This window comes from Balaenoptera borealis (assembly GCF_965194805.1).
Source record: "Balaenoptera borealis genome assembly, chromosome: 17".
In the NCBI taxonomy this organism is placed as follows: domain Eukaryota; kingdom Metazoa; phylum Chordata; class Mammalia; order Artiodactyla; family Balaenopteridae; genus Balaenoptera; species Balaenoptera borealis.
In genome coordinates, this window is record NC_138876.1 from 38,276,420 (window position 1) to 38,301,346 (window position 24,927).

At 40.5% G+C, this 24,927-nt stretch overlaps 1 protein-coding gene and 1 long non-coding RNA gene across 4 annotated transcripts in view; one reads left to right on the top strand and one right to left on the bottom strand.

The window, feature by feature from the left end:
• LAPTM4B (lysosomal protein transmembrane 4 beta) overlaps window positions 1-24,927 on the bottom strand; it is a 69,181-nt gene that overhangs the window by 34,010 nt on the left and 10,244 nt on the right. For all 3 annotated transcript variants that reach the window (XM_082364471.1, XM_082364469.1, XM_082364470.1), the window contains exon 2: window positions 7,926-8,037. In XM_082364471.1, the coding sequence (XP_082220597.1) occupies window positions 7,926-8,037 (112 nt within the window). The remainder of the gene's footprint in view (window positions 1-7,925; window positions 8,038-24,927) is intronic.
• Window positions 8,048-19,340, top strand: LOC309615203. Its single transcript, XR_014236626.1, has 2 exons — window positions 8,048-17,642; window positions 17,977-19,340. It is a non-coding gene; the product is annotated as an uncharacterized lncRNA (long non-coding RNA).

A 24,927-nucleotide genomic window follows, 5' to 3' on the forward strand; every position in this document is an offset into this window, starting at 1 on the left:
TCAGGTGTTAAGATTTAAACTATAAGTTACAAAGGATTAGTTAAGTAATATATGGAAAATGTCAAGTTCAGAGAATCTCTGTTAACTCCTCACTTTCTAAGATAAGGAAATTAGCTCCTGCCAGCTATTCTCATATTGAGAAATTTATACTGACATAATTAAGTCTCATAAAGGTTGCTTATAGAAAAACAGAAAAACCTGGACTTCCCTGGTGGCACAGTGGTTAAGAATGTGCCTGCCAATGCAGGGGACATGTGTTCAAGCCCTGGTCCGGGAAGATCCCACATGCCACGGAGCAACTAAGCCCGTGCGCCAGAACTACTGAGCCTGTGCTCTAGAACCCGCAAGCCACAACTACTGAGCCCGCGTGCCAAATCTACTGAAGCCCACGCACCTAGAGCCCGTGCTCTGCAACGAGAGAAGACACTGCAATGAGAAGCCCGCGCACTGCAACGAAGAGTAGCCCCCGCTCGCCGCAGCTAGAGAAAGCCCGCGTGCAGCAACGAAGACCCAACACAGCCAAACATACATACATACGTACATAAATAAATAGATAAATTTTTTTAAAAAAATAGGAAAACCAATAAGGAGCATTTACATTTTTTGTAATTATGGTCACTGGGGAACCAAGATGTGTGACTAGACCTTAAGAGAAGGAAATAAAATAAATTTAATTTAAAAAATGCATGATCTATTTGGAACAATTTTGGAAACATTACTGATGGACACTAAAGAAGACTTGCACAATTGGAAAGGTGTAAGTTTTAATTAGACTTTTTAAAGATTTCACATCTCTATAAACTTACTAAAAATCATGAAGTTGTACACTTAAAATGGGTAAGTTTTACAGCATACAAAGTATAGCGCAATAAAGTCGTTTAAAAAAAAAAAGATGTACAAAATACAACATGTAAAGATGTTGCTTCTCCCTAAGCTAATCAACAAATTTAAGAGATATACAGCAGTATTTCCTGACAACTGGACATGTGGTGCTCAAGCACAGAAGAAAAAAATGAGCAAGAATAATTAGAAGATTTCTGACAAAGAAGGTAGGGTTAGCCCTACCATATACTACACATATTGGCAGGAGAGGTGGTGAATTGGCACCAAGCTTTCATTCCCACCTTCTAATGTGCCTTCCTATTCTGCAGAGGCTGGAAAGCTAAAATCTAAATTTCCCAGATTCCCTTGCAATTGGGTGCTGGAAGCATACAGGTTTTCCCAATTAGACGCAGACACATAACAAAGACTCTCTCTTCTGACCAAACACCTTAGGCTCTATCCTTGGCCCATTTAGTCAAGTTTTGGCAAGAATCCTATGGAGTTAGTATACCTCACTCTTGGTATACAATCACTCTGATATCTGGTCAAATTACTTATTTTTCACCTTCAATAGCATATCACCCTGGTCTGCCTTTAGCAAGAATCCTGTTGCGTTATCTAGCAAGAACCCCCCTAGCCTTGATGTTTCCTCTTAGTGATTTTCCATTCGCTGACCTCCACCCTGCTCCTTGGCTATAATCCCCACTTGTCCTTTTTGGAGGGGGAATTGAGCTCGATTTTCTCCCCTACTGCAAGGCCCCCACTACAGTAGCCCATCTTGAATAAAGTCTTCCTTAACATCTTTATCAAGCATCTGAATAATTTTTTCATTAACACAGTAAAGTTGAAAAAGCAAGTCTCAGAAGAAGGCGTACTGTGTGAATCCACAATATAAAGTTCAAGCACGTGAAGCTTAAAACGATAGATCACTCAGTGATACAAATGTATGTGGTAAGTTTATACAGAAAAGCAAAGGAATGATAAACAGTTCAGAAGAGTGGCAGCTATCTCCAAGATCAGAGGGGCTCTTTCGAAAGTTAAGGTAAAATTCAATTCCTCAAATCAAGCTGTGGCTGCACAAGTACTTACAGTACAATTACTCAGTTTATTTTATAAACAGTTTTACACTTATTCAATATTTAATAAGAGGTAACCCTATAAAGAATGAGGAACTCCAAATTATTGTTAATGAAAAAAGCAAGATAGGTGTTCACTCTATAGGGAACTTTTCTGAAAAGTTTGAATTTTTTCAAAATAAAGATTTGAAGTAAAAAAAAAAAAAAAAAAAAAGATCCTAATACTAAATCTATGTTAAATTGTAAATCACATCCTAATTTCAAAACCACTGAAATGCAAACAACAACAAAATGCATCCTCAGAGAAGCAGCACTGGACACCTGTGCTAGTTTAGTTCCTGCTCAGTCGCTGGCAAACTCAAACAAGTAAGGAATTCTACAGGCTTAATGTATCTAATTTTAAAAAAGACATTTACTAGAGTGTTGTTTTTTTTTAAACGGTTTTCTTGTAGGCAAAACGGGGAAATGTCCACCAAGTTTGGTTAAGTGGAACATCCGGATAAGGAGGTGAATGATTCTACCAGATGTCTTCCGTTTGTCTTTCCAAACCCACTCTCACCATCCAGTTATCTGCCCTAGCAGGCACACCGGTATGGGCCATCAACAGGGCTCCCTTAGCCTGTGGCGTTAGTTGAGTTCACTCAATGAGGAGTCCAGACAAGGGATCAGAGAGGAAGAGGCTGCCCCCTGCTGTGAGGCTGCCTCGGGGTTGGCCCTGGACCAAAAAGGTAGCATTGCTCCTTATAAGGAGTTCAACTCTGTATGACTCTCATTCCCAGCTCTAGTAGCCACTGCCTCCCATCTCTCCTTCAGATCAAGGGATGATAACAGCTGGTCTTGATTAAGCCAATTACTTCACCGTCCCTAGTGGTCTTCTTACACCTCCATCTTTGTAAAAAGATCTTGAAAATAAATATCCATTGAATTATCCTTGTAAAAAAAATAAGATGTAGTCAAGGTGTAGAATATGTAACCTTTTGAGCCATGTGACTTAGATAAAGAGATGGGACTTCCCTGGTGGTCCAGGGATTAAGACTCTGTGCTCCCAATGCAGGGGGCCCAGGTTCGATCCCTAGTCAGGGAACTAGATCCCGCCTGCCACAACTAAAAGAGCCCACATGCCACGACAAAGACCTGGCGCAGCCAAATAAATAAATATTAAAAAAAAAAAAAAGAAAAAAGAAAAAAAGCTAAAGAGATGACAGGATGGAAGGATGGGAGGGTAGAGGGATGAAAATAAAGGGCCAGGATGGTCCTGTGGCTCCGCTCTCCCGGCTGTTGCATATGTATGTCTATTTCCTCAAGACATTGGCACGTCACGCACAAGAGGACAAGCTCTGCAGACCAAGTGCCCTGCTGGTTTGAGGGTATGTGAACAGACAGCAGGTAGGCAGCCTGGGCCTTTCCCAATGTGGTGCCAAGAGCCATGTGGAAAGCCTCAGCCGCTCTTCTTTTCCCTTCTATTTCTTAGTTTGTATTACCAAAACTTTCAAACATACACAGAAGTATAATGAATCTCCAGCACCCATTTTGTTTGGATTGTTTCATCTCTTCACTTCTGTCCATTCTACCACTGGTGGAAATCTGGATTGTTTCCAGTTTTTGGCTATTATGAATAAAGCGACCGTGGCCATTTTTATACACGGCTAATGATGGACACAAGCATTCATTACTGTAGGGTACATACTTAGGAGTGAAACTGCCGGGTCATAGGATGGATGTATATCTATATAGCTTTAGTTTTCCCAGAGTGGTTGAACGATTTACACTCCCAGCTGTAGCTTGAGAAATCCAGTGGTTCCAAAGCCGTATCAACATGTGGCATTGTCAGTTCTGTTCAATGTTGCCATTTTGAAGGGGTGGAGTGATTCACTATTGTGCTTATAATTTGCATTTCTTTTACAACTAATAATGTGGAGAATATTTTCATGTGCTTATTGGTCATATGGATACCTTCTTTGATGAAGTATCTGTTTTTCTCTTCTTGATTTCACCCAGAACCACTGACTATAAAGACCATCCTTTCTCCAATAAATGTAGTAGTGTTTTTATCCTAAACCAGGTTCCTATATACAGTAAACAAATTCTTCATTATTTTTATGACCATTTCCTCCCCAGGGCAGGTGAATAAAGTAAGTCTGGCTTGAAAGACAATTTTGCTGCAAAATGAATCAGAAATTAATCTGGATGATCTGTTTGGCATTATGTTTGGCTCTGACACTTCCTGTGACAGTTCCTTGCCAGTCCATTAAAATTTCACAAATAAAATTTCATGAAGTCTACTTATTTGAATTTTACCTGTTTCTCTTTGCCCCCTCACGTCCTTTTTCCATTCCAGAATCTAATCCAGGGTCTTGTACTGCATGTAGTTGTATCTCCTTTGTTTCCTCCCATCTATGACAGTTCCCAGTCTTTCCTAGCATAGTCAATTTTTGATTACATAAATATGTTTATTTGTAAATTATAAATATATATTACAAATTTTTGTATATAAAATATGTAAAAATACAAATGTTGAAGAGATAGGTATTTTTAAAAAGAGAACTCTTTATATTTTTTTCTTTATCCCGGTGGATTCTCCTATATGCCCCATTTTAATATAAATCATAGGGATCTGACTTTCTTCTACCAGATCATTTTAGGAAAAGATCACATGGAAAAGTGAGATACACTCCTGCTGTCCTTCTGGATAAAATCTTGAGATGACTACCACCATTCCAAAAAGATATCAACTTGAAACTTCTATATACCGGGAATTCCCTGGAGGTCCAGTGGTTAGGGTTCCGCGCTTTCACTGCCGAGGGCGCGGGTTCTATCCCTGGTCAGGGAACTAAAATCCCGCAAGCCGCAAAAAACAAAACAAAAAAATTGTTATATACCACAATTTTCAAGCACAATTCAAAGCAATTGATTGTACCCATTTCAAGGACTACTTAGTTGTATCCTCATGTATGTTAAATATAGATAGGTTTGTCAGCCATGATGATCTTTGACCTACAAAGTTCTTTTTAAAAAGAGATCAAAACATACGAAAGGAAAATTTAAGAGGAAAGTTAAAAAAAGATTCACTCACGTGAATGAATATTCATCCTTCTGTATCTTCTTTTTTTTTTTTTTTAATATTTATTTATTTGGCTGTGCCAGGTCTTAGTTGCGGCATGTGGGATCTAGTTCCCCAACCAGGGATCGAACCCAGGCCCCCTGCATTGGAGCGCCGAGTCCCAACCACTGGACCACCAGGGAAGTCCCCTTCTGTATCTTTTTAACCATGCGATTTAAATGATCAATAGATAGTCCTAAAAGTAATTATAAACTATTCATTCACTTCTTTCAAATATATGAAATATCAGAGAAACTGCAAATGCACTGTAATTAATATCCAGGTCATTACAAAACAATTACTATTGTAAAGTCTTGAGTACCAGCAAGCCTTTGAAGTCAGGTAAATTAAGCCTATACTGTCAGACAGGTCACCACCCAGCTTAATCTCTGGCAATTAAAAAAAGGCAGGCAGTGTGACTATTTGATTCAGATACAACTGGATCTGAATCATTTAAAACTTCTTTGCTAACCTCAATTACTTAGAAAGGGAATCCTGCTACTGGAAACAGTGAAAGATAACTTATTTTTAAATGTCAATCAAACATTGTATTTATAGATTATATAGTCTTTTAACTCAGGGGAAGGAAGGCAGAGAGATATTAATTTAATATTAATGGAATTCATTATCTTTCTGGAGGAATCCATCAGGGTAACAGGGTTATTCAGAACAGAGAGAATGAGCAATGTTACAGCAGAAGTCACGTCTCAGTCTGACAAGGTCCCGAACCCCAGGATGATATAATGCCATGGTATCTACTAGAAGCAATGGTGGTAGGAGATGATGGACATAAAGCATCTCCTGGTTTTGCATTTACTTCACTTCCAGCTTTTCTCAGGCTCCTCCTCCTGACCTCTAATGTCAGGGCTCCTTCAGGAAAAGTCTTTACTATCTCCCTAACGTAAATACCATTTCGAAGCTTATGTCCTCAAATTTACCTCGGCCCACGTGTCTGGTTCACATATCAAACTACCTTTTTAATCTCTCCACTTTAATATATCTAAGTAAGAACAGTTAGTAAAACAGTGAAATACATTGAGCCCTTATTATGGGCCACACCCCATTCGAAACATTTTTCATACACTAACATATTTAATCACAACAATCCCACGAGGTAGATACTACGATCACCCCTATATTCAGAGGGGGGAAACTAAGCCACACAAACATCAGTAACTAGCCCAATGTTATCACATGTCACACATGGCAGGGTCAGGTTTCAAACTACGGTCTCTGGCTTCAGAGCCACACTCCTAACAACTATGCTAAGCCACTTACATCAGTCGAGTTTTCTCCAAGGTGTGTTCCCATCTCCCGACCCTAGACTCCCTCACCCTGTGGGAGGCATGCAGTCTTAGCCCGAGGTAACTCCTGGAGAAGACAGTATGTCTCTCACAGAAAGCAAAGCCCTTACCCTTGACTTGGAATGCACTCTTTGTTCCAGGCCTGAGGAATGTAAAAGAGATTAGCAAAACTATCTCAAGCCAGGAGACCTCAGGGAACTGAAGAGTCCTGCTTGTTCCTTATGGCTGGGGGCTGTGTGTGCCTGGTTGAGGGCAGATAATGTTCAAGGATGGTCGTTGTAAACTTGCTGACGTCCATGGTGGTGACTGAACTGAGATGGTAAGCAATTCTATGGGTTCATTTTCTAATAATGAGTTCCTCTTCTGTCTATATAAGATTCAGTAAATTCTAAATAAAGCGCCTCGCGACCATCAGTTGTCTTGGTCCTTCTGATCCCATATTCCCGGGGCTATTCAGTCCCTTACCCCTCTCCGTCGGGACCTGGAAGACCCCCTGCGGTGGCTGGACCGTCGCACACCCCAGTAAGGATGCAGACCATATATACTCAAGTTGAAAAGTAGGAGTCATCTTTGATTCCTCCCTTTCCCTCACTGCCCATACCAGGAAGTTCTGTCAATCCCACCTCCAAACCCACCCTCTTCCCCATCCCCAGTGTAGCCTGGATCGCAGAGAAACACCCCCCAAACCAGTCTCCAGGCCTTTGTACTCACACACCCAGTCCCCTAAATGCATCCTCTACTCAGCAACAAAAGGGATCTTCTGAAAACACGTATCAGTTCATAACCGCGGAATTACTGAAAACCACTGAATGGTTTTCTCACTCCGAGAATAAATTTCACAAGTCTCACCATGTCTGCTGAATGCTCCTAGTCATTCCCTAAAACTGCATCTTCAGCCCCTCTCCACCTTACTCACTTTGCTCCAGACACTTTTTTTTTTTTTAAATGCACTGAAAGTTCTGCGAAGCCAATGAAAAATAAATTTGCGTGACCTTTTGTTTGGGACTGTGCACAGTACTGCCCCTTTCAGTTAGCATGGACACAGCCTGACTTCAGTTATATGATGTTTAGGTTTCCATGATCTTAGAGCTGGGGGCCTAACCTCCTTTCTGCATACCCCACACATCTACATCCCTGTGTAGATTTCTATTTATCTGGAAAAAGCAACAAAATAATCATCAAAAGGATTTCTAGAATGGAGAATGATCACCTCCTAGAAGAACGGTAAATACTGAAACATAATTGAAGACACAATAAGACACGTAATATCATCTGACCCTTCCTTCCTGCCATTGACTCCCTCTCCTCCCAAAAAGGCCAGAAGGCCCAGCGCAAAAAGATTATGACAAAGAAACAATTTTTAAAAATGGCTAAGTTAACATTAAGATGAAAAAAAGGAAGACAAAAGACATTTTAATGAGACTCTTACACTTAGAACAGAGGCAGAATACATGTAGCACATAAATATTTGTTGTTCTGACTTGTAATGATGGGAAGAGAGTTAAGTATCAGTTCAAATGGGCCCATGAATCAATATTTGTAACTGAATAGGAAGAACTGGCAGCTGGATTCCCTGCCCTTGAAAATACCAAAATATCTACAATAGTTGTCTGATGTACTTACTGGCATCGTCCATGAACTCAAAGTCACCTCCAGGTTCAGAACTTGAAAAGTGATACTGATCTGGATCAGCCAGGGCACTCAACAGAATCAGCAGTACCACGGCATTGATGATCTGCAAGAAAGAAAAAAATCTAAGTAACCCCAGTATATGGTCCTTATAATCGAACATTACATTGACCACATGGAGTTTAACTTCAACAGCTGGTGGCCTTTCAACACGAAGCCCCACCCACTGAGGGAGCAGGCAAACATTTCCTTTTTTAAAAAGAAATTTATTTATTTATTTATTTATTTATGGCAGCTTTGGGTCTTCGTTGCTGCGCGCAGGCTTTCTCTAGCTGTGGCGAGCGGGGGCTACTCTTCGTTGTGGTGCGTGGGCTTCTCATTGCGGTGGCTTCTCTTGTTGTGGAGTATGAGCTCTAGGAGCGCGGGCTTCAGTAGTTGTGCCTCACGGGCTCAGTAGTTGTGACTCGTGGGCTCAGTGGTTGTGGCTCATGGGCTCTAGAGCACAGGCTCAGTAGTTGTGGCACGCGGGCTCAGTAGTTGTGGCTCGCAGGCTCTAGAGCACAGGCTCAGTAGTTGTGGTGCACGGGCTTAGTTGCTCCGCAGCATGTGGGATCTTCCCGGACCGGGGCTCGAACCCGTGTCCCCTGCATTGGCAGGCGGATTCTTAACCACTGCGCCACCAGGGAAACCCCAGGCAAACGTTTCTGAGGCAGAGACACTGCCAGCCCATTCATGCAGCCAAGGGCACATGGCTTGGCGTGCAGTTGGCTTTCACCTCACTGTGCCCTGGGGCTGGGCACCCTGGAGCAGTGAACAAACGTGCAGCAGCACTGACGCCAGTGGTTGGAAAAACTCTCCAGCTAGTCACGCACACGCGAACGAGTTTGTTCAGGCGACCAAACATTTTTCACAGGTTCAAACAATAAGAACTTTGAGCCCATCCAGGAAGCAGTGTCGGAGAGAATGAGTGCAAAGCTACTTAGTGGCAGACCCTTACTTCTGCAGGAGCACAGGCGAGCCGCTTTCTATCCCAGGCCCCCATTTCTGTCTCCTAGAAGCGGCTGAATATATTTCTCTCGGGAACTTCAAACTCAGCCCGTCAAAGCGGAAACCATCTTCCTTAACACCTCCCACCTCTGCTCCTCCTTTCCTGTTCTCTGTCTTACAAAACAGCATCACCATTAATAATTAAAAGTGGAAAACACGCAGGCACTGCACTAAGTGCTTTATGTGGAATTTCTCTCTTAAGCCCTCCAATAACCTAATGAAGTAGGTGCAAAATTATCCCTGTTTTGTAAATGAGAAAACTGAGGCTCAGGGGTTAAGAACGCGGCCCAAGATCAGGCAAATAACAAACTGTAGAAACGGGATTGGGATCCAGGAATATCAATTCCAAAACCTAATCTCTTAAAGTCTCCTGTTCTTCCTCAAAACCTGATTATCTTCGGGCTTCCCATCTTCCTTTTCCCTTACATCCAACCAAGTGCGAGATTCTGACAATTCCACTGCTGCATTTCTATTTCCTTTACTCTTCCTAACTGCCCGTGCTGCTTATAGACACATGGACCAACTGTGACGGGGCTAGAGGTGTGGGGGGCAGGTTTTCTAGAGTTTGGTGAGGCTCGGCTGAGACTGCGTTGTTATTTCTCCTTTGCTCTAAGCTGAGAAACTTGTGATAGAGCTCTATGTTTCACTCTTGTCAAAACTGAGAGAAAGATGAATAACCTTCATCTTTTATATAGAGAAAATTCTTTTACTAACAACAGTAACTAAAGGCATTTCCTACTATAAAAATCATATTCGGAAGTACCTACTTACAGAAGAGGTTCAAATGGGGAGTCAGGTTATTCCTTTTACAAAATACCCACTCTAGAATCCATTTTGAAATGGCAATCCCAAGTGGTTGTTTTTTTGATTGTGGTAGAATTTGGAATGACCTTTTTTTCTTCCTCTATTTTCCAAACTGTCTAATATGGTCTGATTGCGTTTTGAAGTTATAATAATGAGAATGGCAATTTTCCAGAGCATACGCATATATTACTAATTTAAATAGATACCACAAGCTTGTGGTTAAAACTTTTTTTTTGATTAATTAATTAATTTATTTATTTTTGGCTGTGTTGGGTCTTCGTTTCTGTGCGAGGGCTTTCTCCAGTTGCGGCGAGCGGGGGCCACTCTTCATCGCGGTGCGCGGGCCTCTCACTATCGCGGCCTCTCTTATTGCAGAGCACAGGCTCCAGACGCGCAGGCTCAGTAGTTGTGGCTCATGGGCCCAGCTGCTCCGCAGCATGTGGGATCCTCCCAGAACAGGGCTCGAACCCGTGTCCCCTGCATTGGCAGGCGGACTCTCAACCACTGCGCCACCAGGGAAGCCCTAAAACTTTTTTTAGGTTCAGAAAGGTATATAGTGAAAACTGAGTCTCCCTCCTATTCCTATCTGACAGTCACCCTCCCCACAGTGGCTACTAGAACTGCCAGTTTCTTGTTTCTCTCCAAAGAGCCGAGAAACTTCCCAGCACATTTTAAAGAGAGTATGATTAGCAAAACTGGAGTTGAAGAAAATCTTTCAGAACATTATCTGAAGCTTAAAGGAAAGTATGAGTTAGTTCCACAACGGGCAGATGATTTAGCAAAGATGTTCTTTGACAAATCATCAAGTTTTCTTGGCATTTTATTCTCTCTATATTCTTATCTTTCGAAAAGGCAGACCAAAGATTATGGACTGAAATAAGATCAGATAAAATAACCTAAGAATGTGTTTTGAAAAGTTAAGCACCAGACAAAGGCAATGTGTTTACTGCTGTTATCATAATGGGGTTGGTTTTTGAAGGTTTGAAAAAAAAAAAAAAAAAAAAAAAACACCCAACACATCAATTTGGGATTCATGGGTGAAGCTTTAATGAAGGAAGGGGTGGGGTACAGAGGGTAAGAGAGAAAAATGGCTAGGTGAGGCAGGGCAGTGAACCCAGTTAGGAAATACAAGCCAGACTTAGGGATCCTTTAGGGCTAGTTACAGAGTTTGGGTTTTATTCTAAGTGCAACAAGAAGCCAATGGAGAATATTAAGGAAGGAAAGAATGTGATCTGTTTGGGGTTCAAATGAGTAAATTACGTAAAACACCTAGAAGGGTAGCTGGCATATAATAGTGACTCAAATTAGTTGCCTTACCTCTTCAAACCTTAACAAGAACCATATAAAAGCTCTTGGGTGGCATCAGAAAGTTACCTGGTCTCAGATCTCCGGAGACAGTGCTATGCAGCTGCTTTCCTGTCCTTTCAGTTCCAGTGGGCCTGTCAAGTCTTGATCAACTTGTTATTACCCCCTTGCCTGCTTTACTTATCATAACACTTCCACTAGCTGCCTCCTAGAGTAGGTGCTTTGTTAAGTGCTTAGGAAAGAGCCTCCCAGGATTCACAACAGATTAAATAAGTCATGCACCCAAGTAACACAAAGCATGAAGCCATAAGCGCAACAAGACTTCACAGAAAGAATAATGGAGAGTCAGAGAAAGATACTACTGAAGCCTGAGGCCGAGACCGGGGTTCACAGGGAGGTGCAGTGGACATGGGAGCGTTTGGACAGGGGCTGGAAAGGTGAGAAGGTTTTGGAACCCAAGAGGTGTAGAAAAGAACAATTTCGGGATTCCCTGGCGGTCCAGTGGTTAGGACTCGGCGCTTTCACTGCTGGGGCCCGGGTTCAATCCCTGGTTGGGAAACTAAGATCCTGCAAGCCACACGGTGTGCCCCCCGACCCCAAAACAAACAAACAAACAAATAAATAAGAGAGAAGAACAATTTCAAGTATGAGTAAAGCCACCGGGACAGGGGCCTGCGCTGAAAAGAGCAAGCAGTTCGATTTGGTTAAAACACAGTAGACAAAGGAAAGTGCTAGGGGATGAGACCAGAAATGCAGGCTGGGGCCAGATGGCAGCGAGTCCTCAAAGCCAGGCGAGGAATTTGGGGCTTTATCCAAAAAGTTAATGAAGGTTTTTGAGGCAGGATATGACGTGATCAGAGCTGTCGTTAGGAAGACCAAGCTAGAAAAGGCTGGGAGGCTAAAACGGAGGCAGGAAAGCATTCTGGAAAGTACTGCAATAGTCTGCCTGAGCAGTAATGAGGGTCTGGGGTCCACTTCATCTCTAATTCTCACGACAACCCTGTCAGATTGTCATCTTAGGCATTAGTTTGAGAGGTTACTTAGGTCCTCCGTGTGGAAGAGCTAAGGTTTGAATCTCAAGGCCTTTCCACGTGGAGGTGGAATTATTATTAGACACACAGGAAGTGACGAGCTGCAAGGATAAAAAAGAAGCAAAGGGGACACTGAAATTTCAAGCCTGGGTGACAAAATCTTGTCATTATCGGAAATAAGGACCATGACAAGGTTGACTTTAGGTAGGAAAAGTACTCGCAGGCTGTCCGAATAATCACGTGTTGGCTTGTCCCTCTGGCCTCTCAGCCTCCTTTTTTTATTCAGCCTTTGGTGCTCAGGCCCGCCCTCCGTGTGTGTTTGCCTCTCCCACTTCTGACGGCCTCATGCCTAGTCCCGTGTGCTTTCGCACTCTCTCCTGCTCAGTCTCTGAACGTGTCACATCGTTCCGTGGTTCCTGGTCCCGTGTGTTCTCGCTCCACAGAGGGTCCTGGGTCCTACGCTGGGCTGTGCTCTAGTTGCTCCGGTCACTGTCATCCTCTCCCCTGTCCCTCTGGCCCTGTGGCCCTTCTCTCTGTGCCCACAAGCAGAGACCACAGTCCTGGGGCCAAGTTCCCTTCCACTTGCCCTTGTTCCTCGAGAGTCCAGAGAAAGGAGACAGATAATGCAAAGATGTGATGGCAAGGTCATGACACTTCACAAATGACTCACCACTGTGCTCTTTTAATCACAGAGTGAAATCTTCATAATAGAAGGTCTTCATGTTGACACATATTTACTGTGTTATCCTGTGAAACCTCAATTGTTGGATGGGAATGTGGCACTCCACGGAGGATGTGGATACAGTAGGGTGACAGGGTGACCCATGAAGACCTAGGTCTGTGCAAAGCAGTGGAGGGTGGGCGGTGAACTAGCCATGGTAGATACTAAACATGGTTGGATGGAAAAGGTCAAATACAAGTCAAAGCCCCCAAGAACGGTGGGTAAGAAGTACTTCCCGAAAAAGAGAAAATGGAAATCACCCAATCATCAATTCTGACCAAGAATGAAATGTCACCACAAATGAGAACCAAGAAGATGGTTAAGACTTGCCAGGAGCAGATTATGTAATGACCACAGCTAATCTAAATGTAAAAGAAAGACAGGACATATTTATGTTCTTGTTCAGTTAATGCTCACTAACATTTGGGCTTTCTTTGTCTGTTTTGGTAGGTCATGTACAACTGTTCCTGTTCTATTTATGAAGTGTTCTTGTGGTGTTGCATATTGTTTCCTTGTTCCTGACAATGATTACTTCCACATGTAAATAAATTCAATGTCTGTCCCGTTACTTAAGTGGTGCCAGGTCCCTGTATATTCTCAGGGGATCTAAGGTACTCTTCACCCTTAAATCATATTTCAGACCCTAAATGAACAGTGAGAGACTTGCAGCTTTAATCTAAACAACTGAAAATCTAAAATGTAATTATCAGCTCTCTTTTTAAAAGCCTCAATAAAAGAACCTTAAGAACACTCAAACCCACTGAGATAATAATTACACAACAATTAGAATTTTACACAGAAAGTTGTGTCCAAAAATGATCACTGCAGACTTATTTGTAGTAATGAAAATTTGAAACAGAAGTAGAATGACTAAATAAGATTACAACCAAATAAGAGAATGCTACATAAGCATTAAAAATCATATTAAAAAATATTAATGACAAGAAAATGTTCACATTATAATGTTAATTGATAACTGTAGTATAAAAATTTTTGATTCCAATTTATTAGTAGGTTCACATGCATAAATCACAGACTAAAAACACCAAAACATACAATGTTATAAACCATGTGGTGGGTCTGGAGGTGCCTTGTACCTTTCATTATCATTGTACCTTTTTTTGCATTTTCCAGAGTGTCTAACATGAGCATAGTAGCTTTTATACTCAGGAAAAATTATTTCAAGCTTCAAAAATATTCTTAATATGAAATATGTTATAGAATATTATTATTACGCCTCATTCTCTAAAAAGAAAAAATTACTAGTAAGAAGATGGCCAGGCATTCAAGTTAAAACTTGGAAACAGGGAATTCCCTGGCGGTCCTGTGGTTAGGATTCTGGGCTTTCACTGCTGGGGGCCTGGGTTCGATCCCTGGTGAGAGAACTAAGATCTCGCAAGCCACGCAGCACATAAAAAAAACAAACAAAAAAACCAAAACCGAAACAAAACAAAAAAACCCCTGGATATAGGTATATGAGAGGAGAAGAAAGTCAGAGTAAAATACAGTAAGTCCCCTACATACAAACCTTCAAATTGTGAATTTTCAACGATGCGAACATGTGTTCCATCAACATCAGGTGTGAGTGAAATTGCAGCTTGCCCTCCGTCTCCCACTGCTGAGGATCCTTCAGCTCTACCATCTCCCACCTCCTCTCCCTCCTCCAGTCAGTAACTCTTCTTGCCTGTTCACTTGATGCCAGCCCCTGTATGCCAGCTGTTGTATTTGTACTACTGTACTTTTCAAGGTACTGTACTGAAGATTTAAAATGTTTTATTTTTTTTTGTTGTTGTTTTTTATGTATTATTTGTGCGAAAAGTACTATAAACCTATTACAGTACAATACTATATAGCCGATTGTGTTAGTTGGGTACCTAGGCTAATTCTGGTGGACTTACGAACAAATTGGACTTGCAAATGCGCTCTCGGAAGGGAACTCGTTCATATGTAGGAGACTTACTGTAAAATAATAACAATTAAGAGATCTGCCACTTCCAGTAATGGTGAACTAGGTTATACAAACCAATCTTCTCACTGAGGACAACTAGAAAATTTGGACAAAATAAAAACAACATTGTGAGAAGGTATTAGCTAGCAAGGCAGTGAGGAATTATGGGGCCAAGATCCAGGAGAAGGCAGAAATACCGCTGAAGGCAATTGCTGATTCCAGAAAAGAAGATGAGAGCTAAAAGCTTGAGAGCACCTTGACAGCCTTGCTGAGCCAGAGTTAAGAGCGGGAGTACAGGGCGTGCTGGGTGGGGATGGAGGGTAGAAATCCCCAGGGCTTTGCCATAAGACCCTGAAGGGGCTTCACTATTGGAGTAAGGTGAACCAGCAAAGACAAGTCTTTAGAGTGACAGGGCCCAGCTTTGCATCATCTGAATCCTGCAACTGAACTGAGGGAATTGCCAGTTGCTAGGCCCCTGTAAGAAGCTATCAAAATCCTTAGTGGAGAAAAGATACCATCCCACGCTTCAAATTATTTCTTCAGTTTTTCAAATACAATGTCCAGAATACAAGAAACAGGAGAAGACAGGATGCTAAAAACAAGGACCAGCAGAAACAACAGACAACAGAAATAGACCACGGGCGCTGCTCTAGATACTGAAGCTAATGGGCTCCCCTTTAAAGTGACTACACTTGCAATATTCAAAGAGATTCTTAAAAAACGAGAATTTTGCCAGGGAACTTAAATCACAAAATAAAGGGATATGAGAGATTTTTTAAAGAATAGAATATACAGTAGCCAAATCAAGAACTTAGTGGATGGGTTTAACCCATTAAGACAGAGTTATAAGAAAACTAACGAGTTGGATAAGACAGAAGAAAATATTCAGACAGCTGGCTTTAATAAAAACAAAAGCAGTCAGAAGACAATGGAGGTACATCTCCAAAATGCTAGGGAGGAAAGGACAACCTACAAGTTTACAAGAAAAAAAACAAAAACAAAACCAGTCCTTCAAGGATGAAAATGAAACAAAGATACTTTCAGAAAAAAACAAGGGAATTGGTCACCAGCAGCTGAGCAGTAAAGAAAGCATTAAAGGGTGTTCTTTGGACAAAAGAAAAATGATACCAGATGGAAGGCTGAAGATGGACAAAGAAGTTAAGAACAACAAAAATGATAATTAATTGTGAATATTGATAACAAATAATAACAACAATAATGATTTGAGCACAAAATACAAATAGAATATAAATACACAATAATGGCATATAGCTCAAGAGAGGATAATTGGAACTGAACTCATCGTAGGTCCTTGCATTGTACAGGAAGAGAAAGTACCACTTAATATGAGATTTTTAAAAGTCAACAATATATGTTGTAATCTCTAGGGTAACCTTTTAGAGAAGTCACAGTTGGGTGGCAGATACACCAAGTGTTTGCTCAGTGACAACTGAGGTGTTTATATCTTACGTACTTTCTGTATGTGTGAAATATTCACAGTAAAATGGCTAAAAATTTAAAAATGAATATAAATTATAATCTAATATAATCTTTTCAGACAGCTGGCTAATTTTTATACTCCGATATTTGGAAATATTTTCTAAAAACTATTAATGGCAGATGTGCCTTTCACTTGGGTACAATTTCAATGGGCAAATCAAAATGAAATTAAGCTTGGACTTTTCAATTAAAATTTATTTAAATCAAATTTTAGAATTCTGATCCAAATGTGTTTATTTATTCAAATAAGCCCCTGTCTACATGGTCCTGGTTCTGATATTAAAATAAATTTCCAACACTTGCTATTTCATGTCAAACAATTGTGGTAAATATATTCTGGGGAAAATTAGATTTACCATAAAATCCTACCTGCTAAGGGTAAGCTGTGACAAAGTGAGAGAGTGGCATGGACATATATACACTACCAAACGTAAAACAGATAGCTAGTGGGAAGCAACCGCATAGCACAGGGAGATCAGCTCGGTGCTCTGTCTCCACCTAGAGGGGTGGGATAGGGAGGGTGGGAGGGAGGGAGATGCAAGAGGGAAGAGATATGGGAACATATGTATATGTATAACTGATTCACTTTGTTATAAAGCAGAAACTAACACACCATTGTAAAGCAATTATACTCCAATAAAGATGTTAAAAAAAAAAATCCTACCTGCCTAAGAAATTGACTAAATTAGTTCATCTACTATGTGCCTGACACTCTGCTTAAAACTGGATTATACAAAGATGAATAAGGCATGGTCCCTGCCCTCAAGGATTAGCAGTCCAGGGGGTAAACAAACATCAGCAACCAAGTAAAATGTAGAATAAACGTTATAACATTCATTAATTCATCCACTGAATTGTTCAAAAATTATCTATTAGGCAACAAATATATGCCAGGCACTATGCTAACATCAATATACATTATTCCTCCCCCCCCACAAGGTAGTCTATTGTCTAATGGGGAAGACAGTCAAATTAGCTGTTCCATTTAGATGAAAAGGAATTCTGCTATACTAGTGGCTGGGGAGAAGGGGGTGGCAGTTGAAAGCCTCCACAGGAAGAGGACTTTCTTAACACCAGAAAGTAAGAGACATTTGGAAATCCTGAGAGACAAAGATTACAGCACAAATAATTTCAGGGAATCAGACTAAGTGACTAAGAATTAACTATTAAGAGAAAGTTCAAGGAAACAAAAATATAAGAATGAGCTACCCTTGACAGTCCTTTGACTTGGATTATAATTACAGCCACTGTTTCCAATAATAGAAGCTATAAATCCTCTAAGTTATACAGTGTGCAGGAGAAAGTTTAAGCAGTAAAATGAAGTTGTATCCTTCCTTAGAGCCCCATTTCAGTAGGCAGATTTTTTTTTTTTATAAAGTCTCTTTATTCTTTTTTTTTAAATTAATTAATTAATTAATTTATGGTTGTGTTGGGTCTTCGTTTCTGTGCGAGGGCTTCCTCTAGTTGTGGCAAGTGGGGTCCTCTCTTCATCGCGGTGCGCGGGCCTCTCACTATCGCGGCCTCTCTTGTTGCGGAGCACAGGCTCCAGACACGCAGGCTCAGCAATTGTGGCTCACGGGCCTAGTCGCTCCACGGCATGTGGGATCTTCCCAGACCAGGGCTCGAACCCGTGTCCCCTGCATTGGCAGGCAGATTCTCAACCACTGCGCCACCAGGGAAGCCCAGTAGGCAGATTTTTTAAATGTATTATAAAGATTCCCCCCCGCCCTGCCAAATTCAATGAGGTCCTTCTGATTCACCTTGCAGGCCACAGTGCCATCCTTTTGGCATGTCTTCCTCATGGGTGATAGATTAAATCAAGAAACCACCACCACTACACATTGTCTTTTTTTTTTTTTTAAATAGTAATCTTTTATTTATTTATTTATTTTTATATTTATTTTTGGCTGTGTTGGGTCTTCGTTTCTGTGCGAGGGCTTCCTCTAGTTGCGGCAAGCGGGGGCCACTCTTCATCGCGGTGTGGGGGCCTCTTCACTATCGTGGCCTCTCGTGTTGCAGAGCACAGCTCCAGACGCGCAGGCTCAGTAGTTGTAGCTCACAGGCCCAGCTGCTCCGCGGCATGTGGGATCTTCCCAGACCAGGGCTCGAACCCGTGTCCTCTGCATTAGCAGGCAGATTCTCAACCACTGCACCACCAGGGAAGCCCCCACATTCTGTCTTATATTACTGAAGCCGTTTTGCCTGCCCTGTGTGGTGTGATTATTGTTACGCCACTCTACAGATGAGGACTCTCAGACTTTGGGGAAACCTGCACAAGGTCATGACATTTTCAGGTGACGCTCAATCATGGGTCCTTTGATTACAAATGCCACACATGCTCTTTCCAGTAACCCAGGTTACGCCCAAAAAGCCACCACACCCAGTTCACAAGCCCTGGCGACTCTGCTCACCAGTCCCCTGGCAGCAGGCTCAGAATTCTTTTCAAGGGAGTGTTCCAGACAGCCACTCTCAAGGCGACAGGAAGCGGCAAGCAGAGTGAAACTGACTTGCGACCCCAGCAGAAGCAGCCTCAATTGCCCTGAATGGACTTGGTCAGGTTCTGGTGTTCACTCTCGGGCTGAGACACCACTATATGTATTCTCTCAGAATGATGAGAAAGATGTCTGGTCAGTGAACAGAAGTCAAAGGATGGTCCTCTAGCAGAGGCCAGAAAGAAGGCTGTTCAAAGAGCCCCTAGGAGACTGGGGGCGGTGGGGTGTGGACAGGGAGAACAACTGTGTTCCCTTTTATGCCCTAAAGAACATTCTGGATCTCTGAATATAAAGAGACAGGCCTAGCCCAGAGCCTAATTTAGAATGGGCTATGGGGACCTAAACTCTGTACATAAGGAAGGATCAAGCACTAGAGGGTTAGAAGGCCAGCATCCAAAAAAGAGGAGAAAATATAAACTGCAAAATGGCTAAATTAATTTTTTAGTGCAACAAACATGGTGCTCTTTGTGTTCTGATATGCTCTATTCATTAGCTCTATTAGTCCCTATTTGTAACCATCCTATTTCAACAACTTGGATAATCATTAAAAATATGCTTTGGAAGACTGTTTAAAACATTCCCTGTTTAGCTTCAATACATACAAGAATACTTTATTCCTACAGCTGTTCACCAAAGACAAAATTGAAACTCATAAAAACAGAATGTCTTTACTAATGAAAGTGAAGAGGCAGTAACAGACTTAACCATTAGAATATAAATTTTGCATTCTATTCAGGAACAGTGTTGCTATATTGTACTTTAGAGTTACAATTTTTCTAACGAAATAGCAATACATTCAATACACCCCAAAACAACAACTTTTGAAATTAAGACAAAAAACATACACTTTAAGTTTGCACACATGGCTTGCAGTTTAGAATAAAAAGGAGCTAAAGTATAACTTGATACCTAAGTTTTAAAAAAATCTTGTCAAAGTAAAATAAAATGCAATGATATAATCTAAGTACTCTTAGACGAATGTTTTGTAATCATAATGCTGAATTGTTAATGATTTCTCCTTTCCACACATAAAGTGTATGCCATAAATATTCATTACTATGAATCTAGGTAATGGAACATTCTTGAAGGTGACATTAATGTCTGATATTGTTACTTTTACCTAAAGAAAACAGTATTAGATTACTTCAAAAGTAAACAGCCTCTGAAGATCATTGTTCTTAAGCTATTCTCAAAGTAAACTAATGAAAAGATTATCTAGTAAATTATTAACTGCCGCTAATGTAAATACAAAAATATCTTTAAGATTCTATTCTTGTTTGCATACTTTCTTTAGAACAAATATTAAGATTACCTGAGAGGGACTTCCCTGATGGCACAGTGGTGAAGAATCTGCCTGCCAATGCAGGGGACACGGGTTTGAGCCCTGGTCCGGGAAGATCCCACATGCTGTGGAGCAACTAAGCCCGAGCGCCACAACTACTGAGCCTGTGCTCTAGAGCCTGCGAGCTGCAACTACTGAGCCTGTGTGCTACAACTACTGAAGCCCACACACCTAGAGCCCATGCCCCGCAACAAGAGAAGCCACCGCAATGAGAAGCCTGCGCACCGCAATGAAGAGTAGCCCCCACTCGCCACAACTAGAGAAAGCCCACATGCAACAATGAAGACCCAACGCAGCCAAAAGTAAATAAATAAATATTAAAAAAAAAAAAAAAAAGATTATCTGAGAAACTTTCATTCAGTTTCTAAACAGCTGGTAGGGAGAAAAAAACTAGGCAAAGAAATATTCTCAGGTAAATAATGAAAGAATCAAAGAAAGCACCTTTTGAAATTTTACTAACTTAATTTTTTAAACATTTTCACAAAAGCTCTCTGGTGTTTCTGTTATTAATTTAAAGTTTGTTCCTCAAGACAAGGATGTTCACTCTTGCCACTTTTATCCAACATAGTTTTGTAAGTCCTAGCTATGGCAATCAGAGAAGAAAAAGAAATAAAAGGATTCCAAATTGGAAAAGAAGAAGTTAAACTGTCACTGTTGGCAGATGACATAATACTATACATAGAAAACCCTAAAGATGCTACCAGAAAACTACTAGAGCTCATCAATGAATTTGGTAAAGTTGCAGGTTACAAAATTAATACACAGAAATCTGTTGCATTTCTACACACTAACAATGAAAGATCATACAGAGAAATTCAAGAAACAGTCCCATTTACCATTGCATCAAAAAGAAAATACCTAGGAATAAACCTACCTAAGAAGACAAAAGACCTGTACTCTGAAAACTATAAGATGCTGATGAAAGAAACTGAAGACAACACAATCAGATGGGAAGATATACCATGTTCCTGAACTGGAAGAATCTATATTGTCAAAATGACTATACTACCCAAGGCAATCTACAGATCTGTAGATTCAATGCAATCCCTATCAAATTACCAATGGCATTTTTCATAGAACTAGAATAAAAAAATCTTAAAATTTGTATGGAGACACAAAAGACCCCAAATAGCCAAAGTAATCTAGAGAAAGAAAAATGGAGCTGGAGGAATCAGGCTGCCTGACTTCAGACTATACTACAAAGCTATAGTCATCAAAACAGTATGGTACTGGCACAAAAACAGAACTAGATCAATGGAACAGGATAGAAAGCCCAGATATAAACACACACCTACGGTCAATTAATCTACAACAAAGGAGGCAAGACTGTACAATGGGGGAAAGACAGTCTCTTCAATAAATGGTCCTGGGAAAACTGGACAACTACATGTAAAAAAATAAAATTAGAACATTCTTTAACACCATACACAAAAATAAGCTCAAACTGTATTAAAGACCTAAATGTGAGACCGGACACTATAAAATTCTTAGAGGAAAATATAGGCAGAACACTCTCTGACAAAAATCACAGCAATTATCTTTTTCAATCCGTCTCCCAGAGTAATGGAAATAAAAACAAACAAATGGGACCTAATTAAACTCAAAAGCTTTTGCACAGCAAAGGAAACCACAAACAAAACAAAAAGACAACCCTCAGATTGAGAGAAAATATTTGCAAATGATGTGACCAACAAGGGATTAGTCTCCAAAATGTACAAACAGCTCATGTGGCTTAATATCATCAAAACAAACAATCCAATCAAAACATGGGCAGAAGACCTAAACAGACATTTCTCCAAAGACATACAGATGGCCAAGAGGCACATGAAAAGATGTTCAACATCACTAATTATTAGAGAAATGCAAATCAAAACTACAAGATATCACCTCAGACCAGTCAAAATGGCTATCCTCAAAATATCCATAAACAGGGACTTCCCTGGTGGCACAGTGGTTAAGAATCCACCTGCCAATGCAGGTGACATGGGTTCGATCCCTGGGCCGGTAAGATCCCACATGCCGCGGAGCAACTAAGCCTGTGCACCACAACTACTGAGCCCATGAGCCACAACTACTGAGCCTGCATGCCACAACTACTGAAGCCCGCGCGCCTAGAGCCCGTGCTCCGCAACAAGAGAAGCCACCACAATGAGAAGCCCGTGCACCACAAGGAAGAGTAGCCTCTGCTCGCAGCAACTAGAAAAAGCCCGCACGCAGCAACGAAGACCCAAAGCAGCCAAAAATAAATAAATAAACAAACAAACAAATAAATAAATAAAAATAAAATGTAAAATTAAAAATAATCCATAAACAATAAATGCTGGAGAGGGTGTGGAGGGAAGGTACCACTCCCACCTCTCTTACACTGTTGGTGGGAATGTAAATTGGTGCAGCCACTATGGAGAACAGTATGGAGGTTCCTTAAAAAAACTAAAAATAGAGCTACCACATGATCCTGCAAGCCCACTCCTGGGCATATATCCGGATAAAAACATGGTCCAAAAGGATACATGCACCCCAATGTTCACTGCAGCACTGTTTACAATAGCCAAGACATGGAAGCAACCTAAATGTCCATCAACAGAGGAATGGATAAAGAAGATGTGGTACATATATACAATGGAATGTTACTCAGCCATTAAAAAGAATGAAGTAATGCCATTTGCAGCATCATTCATGAACCTAGAGATTGTCATACTGAGTGAAGTAAGTCAGACAGAGAAAGAGAAGTATATCACTTATATGTGGAATGTAAAACGAAATGATACAAATGAACTTATTTACAAAACAGAAACAGACTCACAGATTTAGAGAATGAACTTATGGTTACCAGGGGGGAAGGGTGAGGGGAAGGGATAGTTAGGGAGTTTGGGATTGACATGCACACACTGCTATATTTAAAATGGATAACCAACAAGGACCTACTATATAGCACAGGGAACTCTGCTCAGTATTACATGTAACAACCTAAATGGGAAAAGAACTTGAAAAAGAATAGATACATGTATATGTATAACTGAATCACACTGCTGTACACCTGAGACTATCACAACATTGTTAATCAACTATACTCCAATGTAAAATAAAAAAAATTTTTTTTAATTAAGTTCGTTCCTTGTAACTGTACTTTGACTCTTATCACCAAGCCTTCAGTTACTTGTTTTGTTCAATACCTTTTGAAGGAATACAAATAGTCAACGTTTTAACTACATAGGCAAGATTCTAGGAAAAGGAAATTAGCATCCGAAATGTATCAGTCCACAAACCATTGCTACCAAAAGTGTGGTAGACCTGCAGCTTCAGCATCATCCCCAGTGTGTTACTAATGCAGACCCACAAGACCAACTCCAGACCTAATGAATCAGAAGTAAATGTCAGCAAGACTGACAACTGACCTCTCAGCAGCAAAGCAGAAGTCAAGAGACTTGGAAGGAGCTTCAATGTGTTGAGACAATAACTCTCAACCAAGGATTGAAATATCTTTCAAAAACTCGAGCCAAATAAAGATATTTTCAAAGAACAACTGTCAGAGTTTGCCACCAACAGATTTCACTAAAGGAAAATTTTTAATATGTACATCAGACAGAAGGATAGTGATCCTAGACAGCAGGTCTGAGGTGCAAAAGAAAATGATGGATCACGTACTTTCCACATTTGGGGTATTAAAATATCCATTTTTAAAATAAAAATTAGAGTGACTGCAAAAAAAGAGAAGATGATGGACAGAGGTGTAAATATGTGGGTAACTCTAAGCAAACATTGATTGTATAGATCAGTGTCTTGGGGGAGTTTAAAAAAAAAAAGACACTAACATACAAGAAATGACCAGAGTTAAAGAACTTCTTCAAAAGAAAGGCAAAGATATTATTAAGTCTAGACTCTGATAAGTACATATGTTAACATTTCTTGAGTGAATCACTAAAATAATAGAAATAAAAAATAGCAGATAGGCAAAAAAATGGATAAGAGAAAATCCAGGTAATATGAAAGATGGCAACAACAGACAGAAAAACAGAAACAAGGAGTAATATAAGTCCTAATATATTAACCACTATTAACGTAAATGGGCTAATTTCTCCAGTTAAAGACAAAGACTGCCAGGCTCCCCAACAAGGTCACTCATCCCCAAACTCTCTCACATGCCTTACATTCTCCTTCACAGCACTTATCACAATTATGTTCCAATATTTATTTGTGTGATTACTAATTAATATATATTAATTACTGGTAATTTCTTCTTACTAGACCATAGATTCCATGTTGGCAAGGATTGAGTCTATTTTGAATCACCATTGCATTGCCAGCACCTCACAGTTCCTAACACACAGGCAGTTCTCAAATCTGTTAAAAGAGGAGGAAAGAAGGGAGGAGGGAAGAAAGAAACTGGATACACATCGCCATTCCTTCTAGGCATAAATTTTCTACAATGATTTTCCTTTGAGGCGGGAAGTCCTTATCCATAAGCACAGTTATAGTTTTCTGATCCATAAGCTAGCTGCATTTGATTTCTTACATAGATGACTATGTGTTTTCATACTGAAAATGTTATCCATGTACCCTCATTTTATCTTTAAAATAATTTTTAACAATCAATTAAAAACTCCATTAAGCAGCACACCTTGGGAGAAATGCATTTGTGTTTGAATACTACTTAGTTTTATCCATAGTTGCAACTATTTTATGACTTGCTTAAATTGTTTTGTGATACTTTTTAATAATTATTTGCAATTGTTTATTGTTAGAATTATTAACTCCAATTTAGAGAGGAAAACTGAAGTACTGAGAACCAACAAGTACTGTTTTGTA